A 17,807-nucleotide genomic window follows, 5' to 3' on the forward strand; every position below is an offset into this window, starting at 1 on the left:
TCACACGAGCTGCAGCTTCTTATTAAGTGTTCTTTTTAATTTTTTCTGTACAATTTAAACATTTTCTTTTTCGCCTTCAAGGCGTCTCTTACAATGGGAATAGTGAAATGCACTTTTTTCAGATAATACATGTTGCTCATGATGTGATGCGCACTGGTTATTTTTGTCGTGCCCTGAATTCTGCCACTTTTCTAATTTATAGATGCTTGTCACATCTTTATTTCTTCACGACACATGGTTATGCACTACATGAAGTACTATTCTTTCTCGCGAGATATGGTATTATGTGCAACACTGGCCTCTATTTCGAGTTGTTGACAAATTCGACTTCGCCGTGCCATCAGCTAGCCACTTGGCTAGCTCAGATGGCAGAGGGGCTGCCCCGGAAAGGCGGTGGTCGCGGGTTCGAGTCCCGGACCAGGACGAATTTTGCTTCAACTGCGAAGTTTTCTTTTGAGGAACCCGTATGGGTTTTCATTGTAGCAATTGCTCCGAATGGGTGGATGTGTGATTTTCCCTTCATTAATTCCTTCTCTCCACCTTGCTGGTTTCCGCAGAACTATTACGTGATATAGTGCTTATGGTATGATGCGCAATACTTCTGTTCCCGTGCTCTGAATGCTGCCTTTTCTAGTGGTAAATCTATGTCACTGTAAATGTGTCTTTTTTATCTACAAGCCATCTTACAGACTTCGTGAAATGTTCTCGTTTTCTCCCCCAGTAAATGTTTCCCTCGACATGGTGCGCATGGTATAATGACCGAGTTTGGTATTTATCGTCAGCGGTTTTATTTATAAAGTTCATGTTCTTTTTCTTCGAGTTCTTCTGGCTATACTTACACTTTATTCACTAGTTATTTCATCGTGCCATTTGCTGATGTTCGTGAACTTCGTATTGCTTCTGTTTTTCTTTTCTATATATAAGCATTTATGCCCCTTCGTATTAGGCCCTGTTTCGAGCTTGCAATTGTGTATAGAAGAAAATAAAATAAATTGACTAACGTTCTTTCAAATGACACAATAATCTCAAAAAGGGTTTTTCCTTGTCTAAACAATAACCTGAACACAGGTGTCGGATGGGTGTCAGCTCCTTTTTGCATAATAGCCTGGCGTACGCGATGCGTGAGCAGTGATTTTTTTAATGCGAGCCGTGCACTGAGAGCGAGATGCATTCCAGGAACGGCTGGGTGTGGTATATACAGGACGAAATGTAGCGCCCAATGAGTGAAAAAGAAGGCGTTTACTCTCAGCTGAAGCTTTTTTAGGAAAGCCAATCCCTACATGCACATCACGTCATACGCAGAATGCAAGGTGATCAAAATCAGAGTGACTTCCCAAATCAATTTCACTTTGATTTAACGATATCAATGAAGTACTGAAGCACCCAGTGCTTCAGTACTTCATTGTGCTGTCATTGTCACTGTCATTGTACAAAGACTCCGATAATTCGCTGGGCGTCGTATAGCGGCGTTCCTGCTCGCTTGATCTTTCATTGATACACCTGCCGCTTTTACTTATTTAATGTTTTCCGCGTGTCCAGGAAATCAAAGAAACACCACCAGTAGCCCAATCAACAAAGCGTACATGCTTTGGTTCACAATATAGCTTGGTAGAAACATTTTTCTTGCGCAAGTAGGGACCTTACAAGGCGCAGAAAATACAAGAGACACACCATGACACGATGCAACTCCCAAGTTGTGAAAAAAAGCCCCGATATGACCGCATGTCCATTCTTTGATGCTTTTTTTTTAGAGTGAATCTCTTAGGCGTCCATTCATTCGGCGAGCGTCGGTGTAACCGAGCGAACGAGCGCCGCCAAGTAGTTCCGTGTCGATGGAAGGGCTACGCTTGTCAGCGGCGTCACTTCGCGGAACAAGCGTGTGTGACGGTGATTACACTACTCCTGAAACACTACTCCTGCAAGGGGTCATGAAGAGTGGCTGCGATTAAGGCTCGATATGAGGCTCCCTTGGGTGCTGTCGCCGGTGACACTGGTGGCGCGACTTCCCCGCGACGAAGGGCTGCTCTCGTCGTTGGTGGGGCGAAAGCCTCAGAAGGAAAGCGTGTACTGTTGCGCAAGACGGGCTGTGCGCTGGCAATGGCTACGACATGGCGCCAGAGCAGCGCGCGCGTCGCTTCCACAGAAACGAAGCGCTGCACGAGCGGCGGTCGGTCTTCGGCGGGTGCTGTGACCACCGCGTCACCCACGCCGTACCTCGTGCCATCTCCTGAGGCAGGCGCATCGCACTTTACTGCACTTGGTAGGCGCCGCACGATACAGATTGTCCGAGACGGTCAGTATATATAGCGAGAGGAAGACTCGTATAGTGCTGCGCTTGAATTTCGCGTTAGGGAGTATCGTAATCGTCAGTGAATTTTTCCTTCGAACAACACGGCACTGAGTGCGTCAGTACTCCGCCGACATCTTCATATTGAAGTGAAGTTGATTTCCTGAAGTAACCATTCTTCTGATCAACTTGCGTTCCATCGAGGCCATGGTGTACAAGCTCTTGTAATAAAGCTTTTGTTGAGAAATGGGGGGGGGGGGGTAATGCTCGGTCCTTTCGCTTTTTCTTATTCCTAATGTTTTGTGCTACTTTCCGTTAATGTGCTAAGAACATACAAGGCTTCGTGGGAAGAGAAGGTTTAAATACTTTTCAGAGGAAATGTGGCTGTCATAACTGAAACAAAATGACGCCGACGAAGTGTTGACGGGCTCTCTCGCCATTGGACAACTCATGTGCGTTATCTCACCAAGTCAGCGATGTGTTGTTCCGTCGTTGCATGATTGGGCCGCGTATAGCGAGCACGGGGTGAAATGCTCCGTGGCGAGATACGTGCCTAATCTGCGAGAGACGGAAGACACAAGCAGGCTTGAAGTGTCGTACGTCGGCGGTCAAACCTCCAGAGAACATGGCCGTCCATGGAGCTGCCGCCCGGCCGTTTGCCAAGGCGTTCGCCAGCACCAGTATTGCAGCTAGGAGCGCGGCTGTGCCTGCTATCCAACCTTTTGCAGCGACGATTGCGTATCGCGGGCAAGCCTTGGTTCACCGGAGCACCATTCGTGGCTAATGGCCGCACGGGCGCTGAGAGCGCGTTGACTGCTGAGGAGGGGAGGGGGGGGGGGCAGGCTGAATATTTTTGCAACGTGCACTACGGGCGCAGGCTGAGCTTTCGTCCCCAGCTGTCAAGAGCCTGCCTTACCTTCCAACGTCGAGGCGCGTTCTGCGCGATGGCCTTATCACCCCTCACTTCGCAACCTCTCGTTTCCTGTCCACCCTACCGTCAGCCATTTTGAACTGTTTGTTTCTCGGACTCACGACAACCTTAGTTCGTCTGGCTTAGTATCTGCGTCATGTCATGTGTCCTTAGGGTATGTGCGCTTGTAGTTTGGTTTTTGTAGTTTCAATATTTAAATAACTGTGGTTTGTGCTTTCATCCGGCGTTCAACTACTTTCCTTGCGTCCTTCCCTCATAGCGCCGTATGACAACCAAGTGAGACGAAAGTCCCAGAACTTCTTTGCCATGGCTAATAGGTTAGTCTGCTAAAGGTGGATTGAAGCATGGAATTCAGTCGGTTGCGGGTGAAGGCTACAAGTTCGCATTTTTTTGTCTATAGAAACGTTAACAATGAGGAGAACCAGTTGTAAGGCGGTCGTGGTACTGCCAAAGAGAGGGGACCGGTCGATGAGCGAATTTAACGGTAAAATAATAACTCACGGATGAGGAGCTGAATTAATTATGTAGGATTATGAATATTAGCAATAACAGTGGTCCTATGGACGCTACCTGGGGAACACCTGATGATACTTCGCTAAGGTGGCAACAATTGTTGCTGAGAGTTGTAAATTGTTTGCGAAATGACTGAAAGCTTCTGATCTAAGTGGTTGTTACGGAGTTTGTAGGGATACACTGAATGTAGCCTCTTGGTCGACCATTCGCTACGTGACTGATTCCGTTGGCGAAAACAATGAATATTCTTTAAAGTTGAAACAGGGCAAGACAATTTAAGCCCAAGTTACGTTGCAGTTCATTTGTACATTCAATTATCTGCGTTGGAGAAGATATCCCCTTCCGTGATCCATGTTGTTTAGGAAAAACGTTTCCAAAAGCAATGCAATATTTGATGCACTAAAGGACCTTGAAGGTTTCAGAACATCCATGGTCGGGAACCATGGTCAGCTGCAGGGCATCGGGTGGTGAGCCTTCTCCAGTGGCCACGCTGGATGACACGTCGTAGACGGCCAGCGGGCGCACCGCGCGGCTGGGCCCCACATACAGTTCAGACGGCTCGTAAGTGTTGGTAAAGCTGTCGCTGTCCGTCGAACTGGGACCCCCAACGGGCCGCATGAGCGAACCTGCTACCACGCCCTGCGTAAAAGTGCAGTTCGATTAAGTTTCTTGTTCAAAATTACTTCCGGTGTGAATTTCGTCTCGTTTAGTAAAAAACTCGGGAGAAATGTCTGGGAAACTACGCTACATTATTTAGTCACGTAACAGTGTATACAGCCAGCGGACATACGAGTAGACGATGTTTCTTTTAGCTGCACGAAATAAACAAATTGCTTGTGGCAAATAGCACAATTCTCATCCATGATTTAAACAACTCGATGAGATGGCCATTACTTTTATGAGCAATAAAAATGCCTAATAGGACAATTTGTTAATAGGAGAAAATAAATAGGTTGCGCAAAATGTAAGTAAGAAGTGCGGCAATCGAGGGCGCGTGGCACGGGAGTTCTTCATCTTGTTGCTGGAATACATGGTGACATATAACACGGGCTGCGCTCCGATCTTCGGGTGAATTGTCCTTCACAGTGCTTGAAGCGTAGTCTACCAAGCAACGAGGTCGCCGGACTTTACACTGGTGCCGAAACCTGGGAATGGCTTCCTTTGAGCGCCACGGAATGCCTGCTAAACACGACAAAAGCTCGGCGACACCATACCTCTCAAATCATCAAAGAACTTGAGCATCTTCCAGCCAGTAATGAGTGCGGTATCGCAGGGCTTCGCAGCATTCTTCAGCGCCTCGAGAAAAGCCACGATGAGCTCGTCAATGCCAGCGAAGCACGGCAGGCAGAGATGCCTGACGAGTAGATGGGTACTGGCATTGACTCTGTGCCAGAAGCGTTGGTCTTCTACGAGACCACATCCAGGAACTAAAGCTCCGTACTTCGTCGACGTCCAGACCCAATGGTGATGTACCAACTTATTTATCAATTTTTTTTTGCGTTCAACAAGCCTGAAAAAAGCTTTCGTCCTCTTTGGAGCGAGTTGTTCTAAGCTAAGCCTAACGATATTCGAGGGTTTTCTTACGAAATGGCTCCCATTTTCGGACCTCTTTCCATACTTAGTACAGCCGAACCCGCGACTTAACAACGTCTTTCGGTTCCATTACTTTCGGCATATTCTATACGGCCTAACGGCAAAGGCTATTGCGGGCATACTTACCACAGACACTGATTACGAGGACGTCATTTCTATCTTGGAGGAGCGGTTCCGAGGCGGGCTAATTATTGAACAAAAACACACTTCTAAACCGCCACACTCTAAAGAACACCTAACATGGGAGGAGCTTGCCTCTTTTGAAATGTATTGGCTTTCCATTACACAAAAGCAGTGATTCGGTCTTGAAATATCAGTCCTCCAGGCAGAACCGAACCCCCACAAGGTATCTAAAATTCTAGATATGTACCCCTTTGTTGCGGAGGAGGATAATTTGCCGCGGATTAAAACGAGATTTGGGAACGTCCCGCACCAGGGTGGCATCAAGCACCCAAACCTGTTTCCCGGTAATTACCATGCCACTGAACTCATCGCAGCATGCTTGCACCGGAGGCTTTTCCACGCGGGAGCCGCTACGGCCATCGCAGAACTGCGAAGGGCTTCGAGGAAGGTGAAGCATGGCGTGAAAAGAGTAATCAGGCGTTGTACTTCGCGGGCATGCTTGATGGCGAAGCCAGCGACGGCTTCGACAGCGGAGCTACCTGCTGACCGAGTGAATATGTAGAAAGCAGTTGACGTTTTTGGGGCGGATTTTAGTATACCAGTATAGCTGACCAGTACGCTGGTCCACTGTACTATAGTTGCTGTAATTTACATCTTAACTATCGATTTACGGCACATATTTCCATCTACGAATTCCACGTCCTGATTATGCAAGGTATATTGATTTAGTTCGAGATCTCAAGACTACGACCGTTTCAATTTCATAATTTTAGAATGTCCGACGAAATGAATTTGCCTTCCAGTTACTTTAGTGCTTCAGTGTATCAAACAGCGTTTTCGTAGAAAGGTAAGTGGAATAACAATGCCTTTTAACCGCCTGTTCGATGGCGCATATGTCGAAACCTGTGAATTTGTAGTAATACTTATCTTCAGAATTCGCCTCATAGACTCACTAGCTGCAATTCGTGAATTGAAATAGGCACTGTAACCTAATCAATAAGCATATAATTAGCCTATAAGGTCAAATATTCAAGAACGCATTTTAATTTCTCATAGAAGTAATGCCCACTTCACCGAGTAATTTAGATCAAGGTCTAGAAGTGTCTTATTAGCCATAGGTAACCTACGAAAATTTTCTGAAGCGAGAAAAAAAAAAAAAAACCAGGACACCTAAGCACTTGTTGTGAGTTCTCAATGCGAAAGTATTGATGTCCAATTGAATGCCGCTAAGTGGTACTTGTAGTGTTGCGCTGCGAGTAATATACCATAGAAGTAGGTGCTGCCCGAGAGAGCAAGCAGCAGTAGTTTTCGGTGCCAATGCCGCATAGTACCAGAGACCGAGAGAGCAGCAGCTCTAATCCAGTGCGGAGAGAGAGACACGGTCCGCGGCACGTTCGCGCAACGTGACAATACATCGCCGACGACAACACGTCTTGTCATCGTATCTGCTTCTTCGAAGTGCCCTGGTGACGCGGCGTTACGGTGATGCCATCTGCCCTCACACAACATCATTTCGCCAGCTCTGCTTCGGGGAGGCGGGCTCGTGACGTGGCATGGCTGCCAGTGGAAATTTAGGTGCGATTTCGCGGCTACAGAGGCCGGCTTTTTCTTTCAATCGGCCATTTCATGCTTTCGCAAGTACTTGTACGCGGGATTGCAAGATCCAAAAATCAGCATCACACCATTTGCTAATGCGGTGAGAATTGTGCATTCGTCAAAAAAAGCGCAAGCGGCATCAAGTGCAAAACAATGCATATTTGTGTTCACCTCTACGCCCACTGAAAAAACTGATATTCTGCTAGCTCAACTAATCAACACCAAGTAACCCGGTCTCACGCCTTGGCAGGTGCACCATCCCACATCTTATGGCTGTTTGTAAAACTCTTGGTAGTGCAGAAATCGCGACATCTATTATTATTGCACTTAAACGTATGGAGTAGTACGAGCTACTAAGATCACGCACCGGCGTTGAAAACATGGTATATGCGAGGCTTTGTTTTCGTAGTCAGAGATGGCAACGCACTGAAGGTTTTTGCTGAATGACGTGAAATGACGTCAGGTAAAGAATTTTTCTCGATCGAGCGTTGCATTTGGATATAGGAGTTTGAAGATCATGCTAGTTTGCATCAATGTGTTGGCACTATGCTATATACAAACATACAGAAATTTTTTTGTAAGTTAGCACATGAAACTGATGTGGCATCATTTATGTTTGGCATGTTGTTCTTAGTATGAAGCGTGTTCTCCCGTGACCGCTGTTCGCCGGCTAATAAATGCTAGACGTTATCGCTGAGCGCTAGACGCGCATGCATGATTTGTAATTTACGCGAATGTTATCGTTGGTTCTATCTTGTGTGTATGTCCTCACCGACCCATGTATAATCAGACTGCATGAGGGACCTTCAATGAGAAATTGGTTCTGGAAACCAGGCGGGTACCAGTGATTTCCTTCGACGAGTGATGTACAAAAGCCGACGGGCTTGTTCCTCTGATAAGATTTCGATGATCGCCGACTGTGCTCGCCGTTTCGTTGTACTGCAAGTGTAGCTTGCTTTTTGGGCACAGGTTCCCCCAATAAAAATCATTTTTACAGAGAAGATATCTATCGCTAGGATCTGGCAAAAAACGTGCCCCCCTCCGAGAAGTTGACAAAAACAAATCATCATGTGGGGCGTTAATGGTGATAGTGCAGAAACGGTCCAAGCCTAATGGCACATACTCCTGTGGGCTCGCCGACCTGTAACGCCCTTGAACTACCTTTGTCATACGTGGGTCCCAAATCGGTCCCAGTCGCAAGCGTAAGAACAGATCTTTTTGAAAAATGGTTTTTAGACATTCTTCAACACGAACCTTTACAAAAAATCGCCGCCCAAGTACTCTCTACAGAGGGTTAACCAGCGAAGCCGAAATGTGCGGTCCTGGTATTGATTGGGTTTATCCTGACGGTTCATTAAACGACGGCTTAGTAGGCTGCCAGATTCTCGGTACGCAGTTGCTGCTTGCGCTCGGCTGCACGAGCCTGCTGTACCCGGAATGCAGCATCGGCATGGTGTAAACGAGCTCGTTCCCAGTTCTGCTCGCGACAGTGCTGATCGATAGCTGCCGGCTCCTCAGGAGTACGTATGGAACGTGGCCTACCCATTTCGGAGCCGAAGAGAAGTTGCTGCACGCATGCTCGGTAGCGACGGAGAGCAACGACGTCACTACAGGTGTGGCCAATCGCACGCCTCTCTTCCTCTTTTTTTTTCGCACATACGCACGTGATTACACTGGAGGAGTTTTCGGCGTACAGGCAACACATCGAGGACGAATCGGCTTGCCATGTGCAGTTTCGCTTTCAAAAACGCAAACGCGCTAGTTCCAGTATTCGCGCGTCCGTCGTCGTCGACGTCTTGTACAGCTGGCTCCGTTGTCGCTCCTCATTCCAGCGCAGAATTTCACTTCTCTCGTTGTAATGTAAAAGAAGCGTTTACGGGGGTATGGGCGATTGCTTAAAGGGGTATGAGCCATTCATTGTCTTAGTGACAGACACATTGAATAACAGAGGTGATACGCGAATGTTTGTGCGTACCTATATCGCCACGCTGACCACAGATTAGGACAATAAATATGTTCGAACCTTTGTGTGCTATTCTGGGACTACTCTTTCGTGCGCTAAAGAGCTTCGCTGGTCATCCGCCTACAAAAAGGGGAATGGCTCATGAATTTTTATTTTTATTTTATTTATACAATGCTATAGACTAGAATGGGGGCTCAAACAGGAGGAGAGGCTTACACACACACACACGTACACACATACATTTTATTTATTTATTAAGTACATACTGCAGACCTTTCAGTCCAAGCAGAGGGGCAATAGAATGCATACAAACAAAAGAGAACGAATTAGGAACAAGCAAATACAAACTTATACAATTTTAGTCACACTGTGTCTGTAAACTGGCGTTCCAGTCTGACATTGTTCTGGAAAAAAAAAGAAAATTGAAACGTGTCAGTTCGAGCATAATAGGATCTTAGTGAGTTCGGATGATGCCGTCTTGTGTGCCGTGGTATTGCAGGTGTTATGTAGGTCGATGGTTTAATTTCAAGCCTGTTGTTGAGAAGAAGGGAAAGGAATTCAAGCCTTAGCAGCTTTCGTCGTGATTCAAGAGTGGGTATGGAATTTTCTGTCATAATTTTAGAGGGAGAGTCCAGTCTTGCGAAGTTACGAAATATAAACCTAACTTGCTTTCTTTGTACTTTTTCAAGACGCACGATTTGACTTAGTGTAAGGATCCCATGATGTACATGCATACTCTAACTTTGGTCCAATAAATCTAAAATAATACAGTAATATCGTATTAGGAGGGGCATTTTTCAGTTTGTGTCTTAGAAAACAGAGTTTGCGGAAAGCACAAGAAGAAATATCATTAATGTGCATGGTCCACGACAATATGGAAGTCAAAGTAACACCTAAGTATTTGTAATTGTAGTCTCGCGCATAGCTTAAGAACCTAGCGTATAAGAAAAAATTTATGTTTTTTTACGAGTAATACAAAGAAATACGGATTTATCAGCGTTAATAAACGTACCCCATTCATTACACTACTTCAATATGGTGTTTAAATTCTTTTCGAGGACAGTCTGATCATTCTGACAAGTTATATCACTGTACAAAATACAATCATCGGCAGTCAAATTTGCACACCAGGAGCTATGGTTTTAACAACGTCATTTATATACAATAGAAATAGCAAAGGCACCAAGACAGTACTTTGGGGCACCCCTGATGTGACGGGAGAGTGGTGGAGTTATGTTCACCAATTGTAACGCATTGAGTGCGTTTTCTCAGGTAAGCAATAATGCAGTTTATAAAAATGTCAGGTATGCCAATATTTCTAAGTTTGAAGAATAATTAGCCGTGCCGAAACTTATCGGAGGCTTTTCTGAAATCTAAAAATATCACAACCATTTGGCCATTATTGTCTAGAGATAAAGCAAACAAATGAATCACTGATGCCCATTGCGTTCCAGTCGAATAACCCTTTCTGAAGCCATGCTGAAACTCCGTGAGCACATTGTTTTCAGCCAAGAGTTATTTTATATAGTGTGCCACGACGCGCTCCAAGCGCGTGTAGCATTGTGATGTCAGAGAAATGGGACGGTAATTTTGTAATCTTAATCGATCTCCTTTCTTAAATATTGGAACAACTAGGGCCACTCTCCATTCAGCGGGCAGTTGTGCCGACAGCACAGAAGCAGAAAAAATTCGTACAAGAAAGCTGGCAATAAGTTCATGATAACATTTTATAAAGATGTTTGGAATTTATTCAGGGCCACAAGGAGCTTTGGTTTTGATGTTTACCAGCATGTTGACAATTCCAGCATAAGAAATAGAATCCACATGAAATCCCTGTTTTACTCTAAGCATAGTAATGCAATCATCTGACACTGGAAAGAAACTTTGAAAGTACTCATTAAAATGTTGTGCTTACATACATACATACATACATACATACATACATACATACATACATACATACATACATACATACGCTTTTGAACACGCTTTTGTCGTACTAATTATGGACAGCAATCTGCATCCTACCGCATTGCTGATCTACTAAACATTCTGACTACAAGTGGATTAAACCCGGACACTACCTCTCCTCGTTCTTTTTTCACTTATTTCCTTTCGCAAAATCGCGCTGTGTGATTCATGTACTTGTATTTCATCATTGCATGCATATCAGTATGCATCCTACCTATGCTATATATATATATATATATATATATATATATATATATATATATATATATATGAGTGTGTGTGTGGGGGGGGGGGTTCCTGCCTTCTCGTTTATTACATAACGAGGGTCTCGAATCCGGCAACATTGATGCCTTCAGGTAGCATGTGTGGGTTTATTGATCGGTCGCCTCCCCCCAAAAAGATCACGTTCTCGCGACGCCTGCGGCAGAAAGGACGTTCCACGTCCGCCGCCAAGGTCTGTGAGTGGTGGCGCTGGCTAACACTCACAGGGTTCTACTAGGAAATGTAAATACCCAAGAATGTGGGTGGGGAAACGGCGCCGCGGCAGCTCAATTGGTAGAGCATTGCACGTGAAATGCGAAGGTTGTTGGTTCGGTCCCCGCCTGCGGCAGGTTGTTTTCTCATCCACTTTTGTTTCCATTATTTATCGTTTCTTTATTTCATTTGTTAAGCACAAGTAATTTCCCCTATGTTGTACTTGGTGTCGATGGTTGTTGGATTCTTGTGATATGACTAACAAAAAATCGGGTCCATTGGTTAATCCCCATCCTTCTCGTTTATATATATATATATATATATATATATGTACTGTGTGCGTGGATGTATGTCTGTGTGCATATATACACCTGCGCGTATGTCATCGATTTATATCGAGTCTGATGCATTCATTTTTGTTCTGATTTTCTGTTTACTGCGTTGTCGCAGCTTATTTTATGAAATTATTTTGTATGTACATCCCTGATACGGTTTCTTCATTTTCTTGTGCTACACAAAAGAAATCAATTTACTGCCAGTACATTTAGGTTACCATTTCTTTTTTTCTTCAAATTTTCTGTAAAGTGCCTATACTAATGTTTTTGTGTACCTATGTTACTGCTGCACACTGTCGAATTGTACCATAGGGGGTCGGGCTTAGGCAAGCTGCAGTAATGCAGCTCTTACACGTCAGCCCTCTTTCTTTCGTTGTTAAGAGACGAAAAGAAATTTTGATTTGATTTCAAAAAAAAACGAACACAAAAGCAATGCCCCACCTTAAATGATCAGAAAAAATGAAAGAAACAACTAAGTAACATTTCTTAAAATAAATTGAAATATTAACACTTGACATTCATTAGAACAGTGTCAACGGAGCTCAAGGCGTCAGGAATACAGGCGATAATATACTAGTATTTGCAACAATTCTCGCAAGAAAAAAAAATGAACAAGGAGCCAGGCACGTTGATAGACGAGTAAACATTGCAGAATACTGAAAATAGTAAATAGGGAAGATGTAGCATACATCAAAAAAGTTCACATGTAAAAACACAAAAGAACTAAGGGAAAGCAAGGTAGCCACAAAGTTTGCCAAAATAGCAATAATATTACCATTAAAGACACGCGTTCAAAAGATTCAGTGTTTATGAATTGCAATGATGCAATAATCCTCCAATCAGTAATGGCTCGTCGGAAGAAAGAAAACTTGAAAGGAGCCGGTTCAGATGTCATAAGTCGTTAAAGAATCAACGTGGCGATCCCGTGATCGACGCGCTGTAAGTGGTTTAACCTAAGCCTTTGGGCGGAAGGACAATTGGTAATTGTTAGGAAGAAAATAAAATAAAATTTGATTCACTATTTTTATGTGTAGCTGTAGAGTGTAAATATGATGTTTATTCGCTAGGCAAGAAGGAGAGTCAGACAATATTTAGAGGAAAAAAAAATGACCCTGTCACTTTACATTGGATCTTCCCTAAAGCGTTAATGCTAGTTTTCTTATAGAGATGACACACAATGCATGCATATTCTGGTTCCGTCGGATCATTGAAGTGTAATGTACTACTATAAAGAGCTTGTTTCAGTTTAAGCATGAGATCGATGGTTATTGCGGTCCCAAGATATTTATACTGACCAACTTTGGTCAGCTGTTCAGAGCTGGTGTAACAGAAAAACGACATTTTATTGATTGTTTCTGTAATTGACATGTATCAATAGATTTTAATGTTATTATACATTATTACAATTACAGTAACCGGGTGCAAAAACAGTTTTTTCCTGGTTCAAGGCCATATCCGGCGACTGTACACTAATCGATTGCACACTAATGTAGACCGTAATATGCAGACCGACACCATCTTTCTTGATTTCACTAAAGCTTTTGACAAGGTTCCCCACCGCCGGCTATTACTAAAACTCTCAAAGCTGAACCTACCCCCTAATATTCTCAAATGGATTGAAGAATTCCTAACTAACCGCTCTCAGTCAGTCTATCTTAACGGCCATCTGTCTACATCTCTCCCGGTTACTTCAGGCGTCCCACAAGGTTCTGTCCTCGGTCCCCTCCTATTCTTAATATATATTAACGACTTGCCCCTGCATGTTTCCTGTATTATTCGAATTTTCGCAGATGATTGTGTTATTTACCGCACCATTAATAACTGTCACGATCAATACACTCTTCAGACAGAGCTTAACAACGTACTAAATTGGTGTAATAACTGGCTAATGTCCCTCAATCCTAGTAAATGTAAACTCATGTCCTTTACTCGTCGTCACAATCCATATCTCTTTCATTATTTAATTTCTAACACACAGATTGAGCAAGTACAATCATATAAATATCTAGGAGTCACCCTCTCTTCTAATCTATTATGGCAGGTTCATATCGGTAACATCATTTCAGCATCAAACAAAACACTCGGTTTTCTAAAACGTCACCTTCGTCTTGCCCCACCACATGTTAAATTGCTCGCGTATAAATCACTTATAAGACCCAAATTAGAATATGCATCCTCCATCTGGAGCCCACATCAAGCATATCTAATCACCGTATTGGAAGCTGTGCAGAATCGTGCTGCCCGATTCATTCATTCCTCATACTCATATGACGTCAGTGTTTCATCCTTGAAAGCTACACCCGGACTGTCACCCCTCTCTTTTCGCCGTCGCATTGCTAGCCTCACCCTTTATCACAACTTCTTTTATTCTCCTCTCAATCAAGCACCGTATATCGTCGCCGCATCACGCATATCTCACCGCACCAGTCATCCCCTTCAAGTTGCCCGCCCACTATCACGTACTACTACGTTTTCAGCTTCGTTATTTCTTCGAGCAGCCACGGACTGAAACGGCCTACCCCATGACATCGTCGCCATCTCTTCAACACCTGCTTTTCAAGAACGCGTAACAGATCACCTTCAATGTTAAATAACCATCGCTGTTTGTCTTCCTCACTACAAATGTAATCCCACCCCTTATGTAACACCCCCTAAATGGGGGCCTTTAAGGAATAAAACTGAACTGAACTGAACTGTAAACGAGGAAAGAACGCTTTGAAAGTCAGGGTTAAGCATCATTTGATACTCGAGGCAAGTGAGCTTGTTAAGCAACAGAGAACCGTCAGTAAATAGTATGTATTGAATAGGGTGGAAATCTCAGCGATCTCATTTTAGCAGCAACAGTAACAGGCATCGGAGGCATCTTTTAAGCATCCGAACCAATTTTTCCAGGATTTCCAAGCTTGCTGTGCCATCAACCGTGTGCATACTGCAAAGACGCGTCACTCTCCGGCAGGACAGTTTGGAAGCAGCAGTGATTGGCACTGGGCGTATCTTTTAACCATCCGAAGCTTACTTTTCCAGGTTGGTTCCTGCTCCACGACTTCGTTCCCGCCCATTTCCTGCCGCCAGTTTTTTTGACGTGAAAGCGCATGACGGGAGAGCTTCTGTCACTCAAGGACTGAAAAGCTTTTTCATCGGTCTAGGATATATATACCGGAACCTTGCTCTCCCATCAATCTGGCGCATAGCGCGAAAGTTCCAAAGCCGAGATTCTCCCTAGCACTTCACTTTGGCAGTAGCAGTGGCAGGCACTGGACACATCTTTCAAGCATCCCAATCTTATTTTTCCAGGGCGGTTCCTGCTCCTCTGAAGCCTTTGTTCCCGCCGCTTCCCTACCGCGAGTTTTTTTGACGTCAAAATGCATGACCGCAGAACTGTGGCTAAAGGACTGAAAAACGTATTCGCCTGTCCAGGATTTATTTGGCGAAACACTGATGTGCCACCAACCGTGTGCATCATGTGAAAGCTGCAAAGACGCTTCAGTCTCCAACACGACGGTTTTGCAGCAGCAGTGGCGGGTACCGGACGCATCTTTTAAGCACCCCATCTGATTTTTCCAGGTTGGTTTCTGCTCCGCTGGCGCCTTCATTCCCGCCCCTTTCTTGCCGCGAGTTCTTTTGGCGTGAAAATCCGGCGACGGGATAACTACTGTGGCTGATAGACTGAAAAAGCTTTTTTACCTGTCCAGGATTATCTGTCGAAACCTTGCTGTCCCATCAACCGTGCGCATCACGTGAAAGTGTCAAAGAGGCTTCACTCTTCAGCACGACAGTTTGGTAGCAGAAGTGACAGCCACCGGAGCATCTTTCAACATCCGAACCTATTTTTCCAGGTTGGTTCCTGCTTCTGTGAAGCCTTCGTTCCCGCCCATTTCCTGTGGCCAGATTTTTTGACGTGAAAATGCATGACGAGAGATCTTCTGTCACTGAAGGACTGAAAAGCTTTTTCATCTATGTAGGATATATATGCCGGAACCTTGCTCTACCACCAAGCTGGCGCATAGCGTGAAAGTTCTAAAGACGACATTCTCCCTATCACTTCACTTTGGTACTAGCCGTGACAGGCACCGGACACATCTTTCAAGCATTCAAATCTTATTTTTCCAGGTTGGTTCCTGCTCCTGTGACGACTTCGCTCCCGCCTATTTCCTACCGCGAGTTCTTTTGACGTGAAAATGCATGACAGCAGAACATCTGTCACTGAAGGACTGTCACTGAAGGACTGGCGGACTGGTGGGGTAGGACGGGTGGCCTCGGTGGCTGTGCCACGACGCTGTCGTCTAACCCACTGGTTTTCGCCATGCAAATGATCGGCGCTGCCCTTTCGAACGTGCTGCTGCCCGCACTGGCGGCTGCTTGTTCTAGGACTCCCACAGAGCATGCGCCCTTTTGCCACCGGTTTTTAGGTCAGCGGGACGCCACACGTGACTGCACCTTTCCGGTTACCTCTGTACTGGCAGCACAGCAATGGATGCTCGATTCATCGTGGACTCCTGCATCGGCATCGACGCTCTGCAGGTCGTCGACTATAAAAGATATCCTACCGCTCCGGTCGCTCGGTGGACTCGGTGGCTGCGCCACGACACTGTCGTCTAACCCACTGGTTTTCGTCATGCAGGTTGGTACAAGACACATCCTTTTTTGCTAAGAGGCGTAGCGACTATTGTCTGGTGCAGCTTCCGAGCCCCCATTGCTGCCTTGCGCTTATTGGTGAAAGTGTGGGAGGGATTCGCCGCTTACTGATACTCTCTAGTGACATTGAAACTAACCTGGGACCCGACACGAACGTTGTGTAGAAAGAATTGCAGAAGATTTCAGCCAGTCAGAATACACTAATCAGTGAAGTTCAAGGCTTAAAAAGTCAGATTTTAAACACTGAAGAGATTTTAATGGACTTGAACAAACGAATGACCTTTTTAGAACATCATTACCAGGCAACGATACCACTTCAATATGAATTAGAAGCTGTCAAATATGCCGCTGCTCCAACTGCCAGCGTGGTATCCGGCTTTGAAAATCGTCTAGACATGCAGACAACCGGTCCCGAAGGAATAATCAAATTTTCTGTGACCTTCGTGATACCAACCGCCCCCCCCCCCCCCAAAAAAAAAAAAACTTTGCACGATCAGAAAAGCTGATAGTGATGAAATCGCGGATATCATTAAGGTAAACCTTGAGTCCGAAGATATCGAACGTGCTCATCGCCTTGGCCGCTATTTCCCTAACAGGCACCGTCCCATAATTACCTAATTCACGTCATATAAAACGAATGAATCAGTCCTGTCTAACAGCCGCAAACTGAAAAGCACAAATAATAGCCTGAGTGAAGATTTTCCCCCGAAGTTCGGAACGCCTGCAAACATCTTATTACCTACGCTAAAAGTCAATCTATGCCTTTTCCATGCGTTTCAAAACGCTCGTTATGGGTTCCCAACCCTATGAATATGACGATTTGACGAAATCGGTTGAAAATATTCAGTAGCAATCATTGCACAAAATTCGTGCAGTTCATAACCGCCCTTCCGTTCCTAAGAAAAACCTTTCCTTATCTGTTGTTTATAATAATGCCCGCAGTTTCATTCCCAAACTTGACTCAATATCAAATTTCGTGACGTCATCTAGCAGCAACATGCTAGTTCTAACGGAAACTTGACTCCCAAGTGAAATTAGGGCCGATAAAGTAGTCCAAGACTTGATGTTTATCGCTGCAACCGTCAAGGGGCACGCGGGGGGTGGCGTTCTTATTGCTTGTAGTCATGAATTATCCTGTACACCAAATAATATTTCTTCCAACTTGGAAATACTATAGCTTCTTATTCACTCTTCTCCTAGATATGTCCTTCTAGGTGTGTGCTACAGGCCATCACCAGTAATCTAAACTTCTCACCAGAACTTAACGGCACTTTATGCCAGATTACAGCAAGCCATCCTAACGCTTATATTCTTTTGTTCGGTGATTTCGACTTTCCCATTATTTATCGGAATAAATTAAATTCCACAATTAACACCACAGTGGCG

General features: G+C 44.7%; 1 protein-coding gene across 1 annotated transcript in view; it reads right to left on the reverse strand.

The window, feature by feature from the left end:
* LOC126539837 (monocarboxylate transporter 13-like) overlaps nt 1-17,807 on the reverse strand; it is a 465,405-nt gene that overhangs the window by 237,553 nt on the left and 210,045 nt on the right. Inside the window, exon 4 of the mRNA XM_072286220.1 lies at nt 4,140-4,370. Coding sequence (XP_072142321.1) covers nt 4,140-4,370 — 231 coding nt within the window. The remainder of the gene's footprint in view (nt 1-4,139; nt 4,371-17,807) is intronic.

This window comes from Dermacentor andersoni, chromosome 2 (genome assembly GCF_023375885.2).
Source record: "Dermacentor andersoni chromosome 2, qqDerAnde1_hic_scaffold, whole genome shotgun sequence".
NCBI lineage: Eukaryota > Metazoa > Arthropoda > Arachnida > Ixodida > Ixodidae > Dermacentor > Dermacentor andersoni.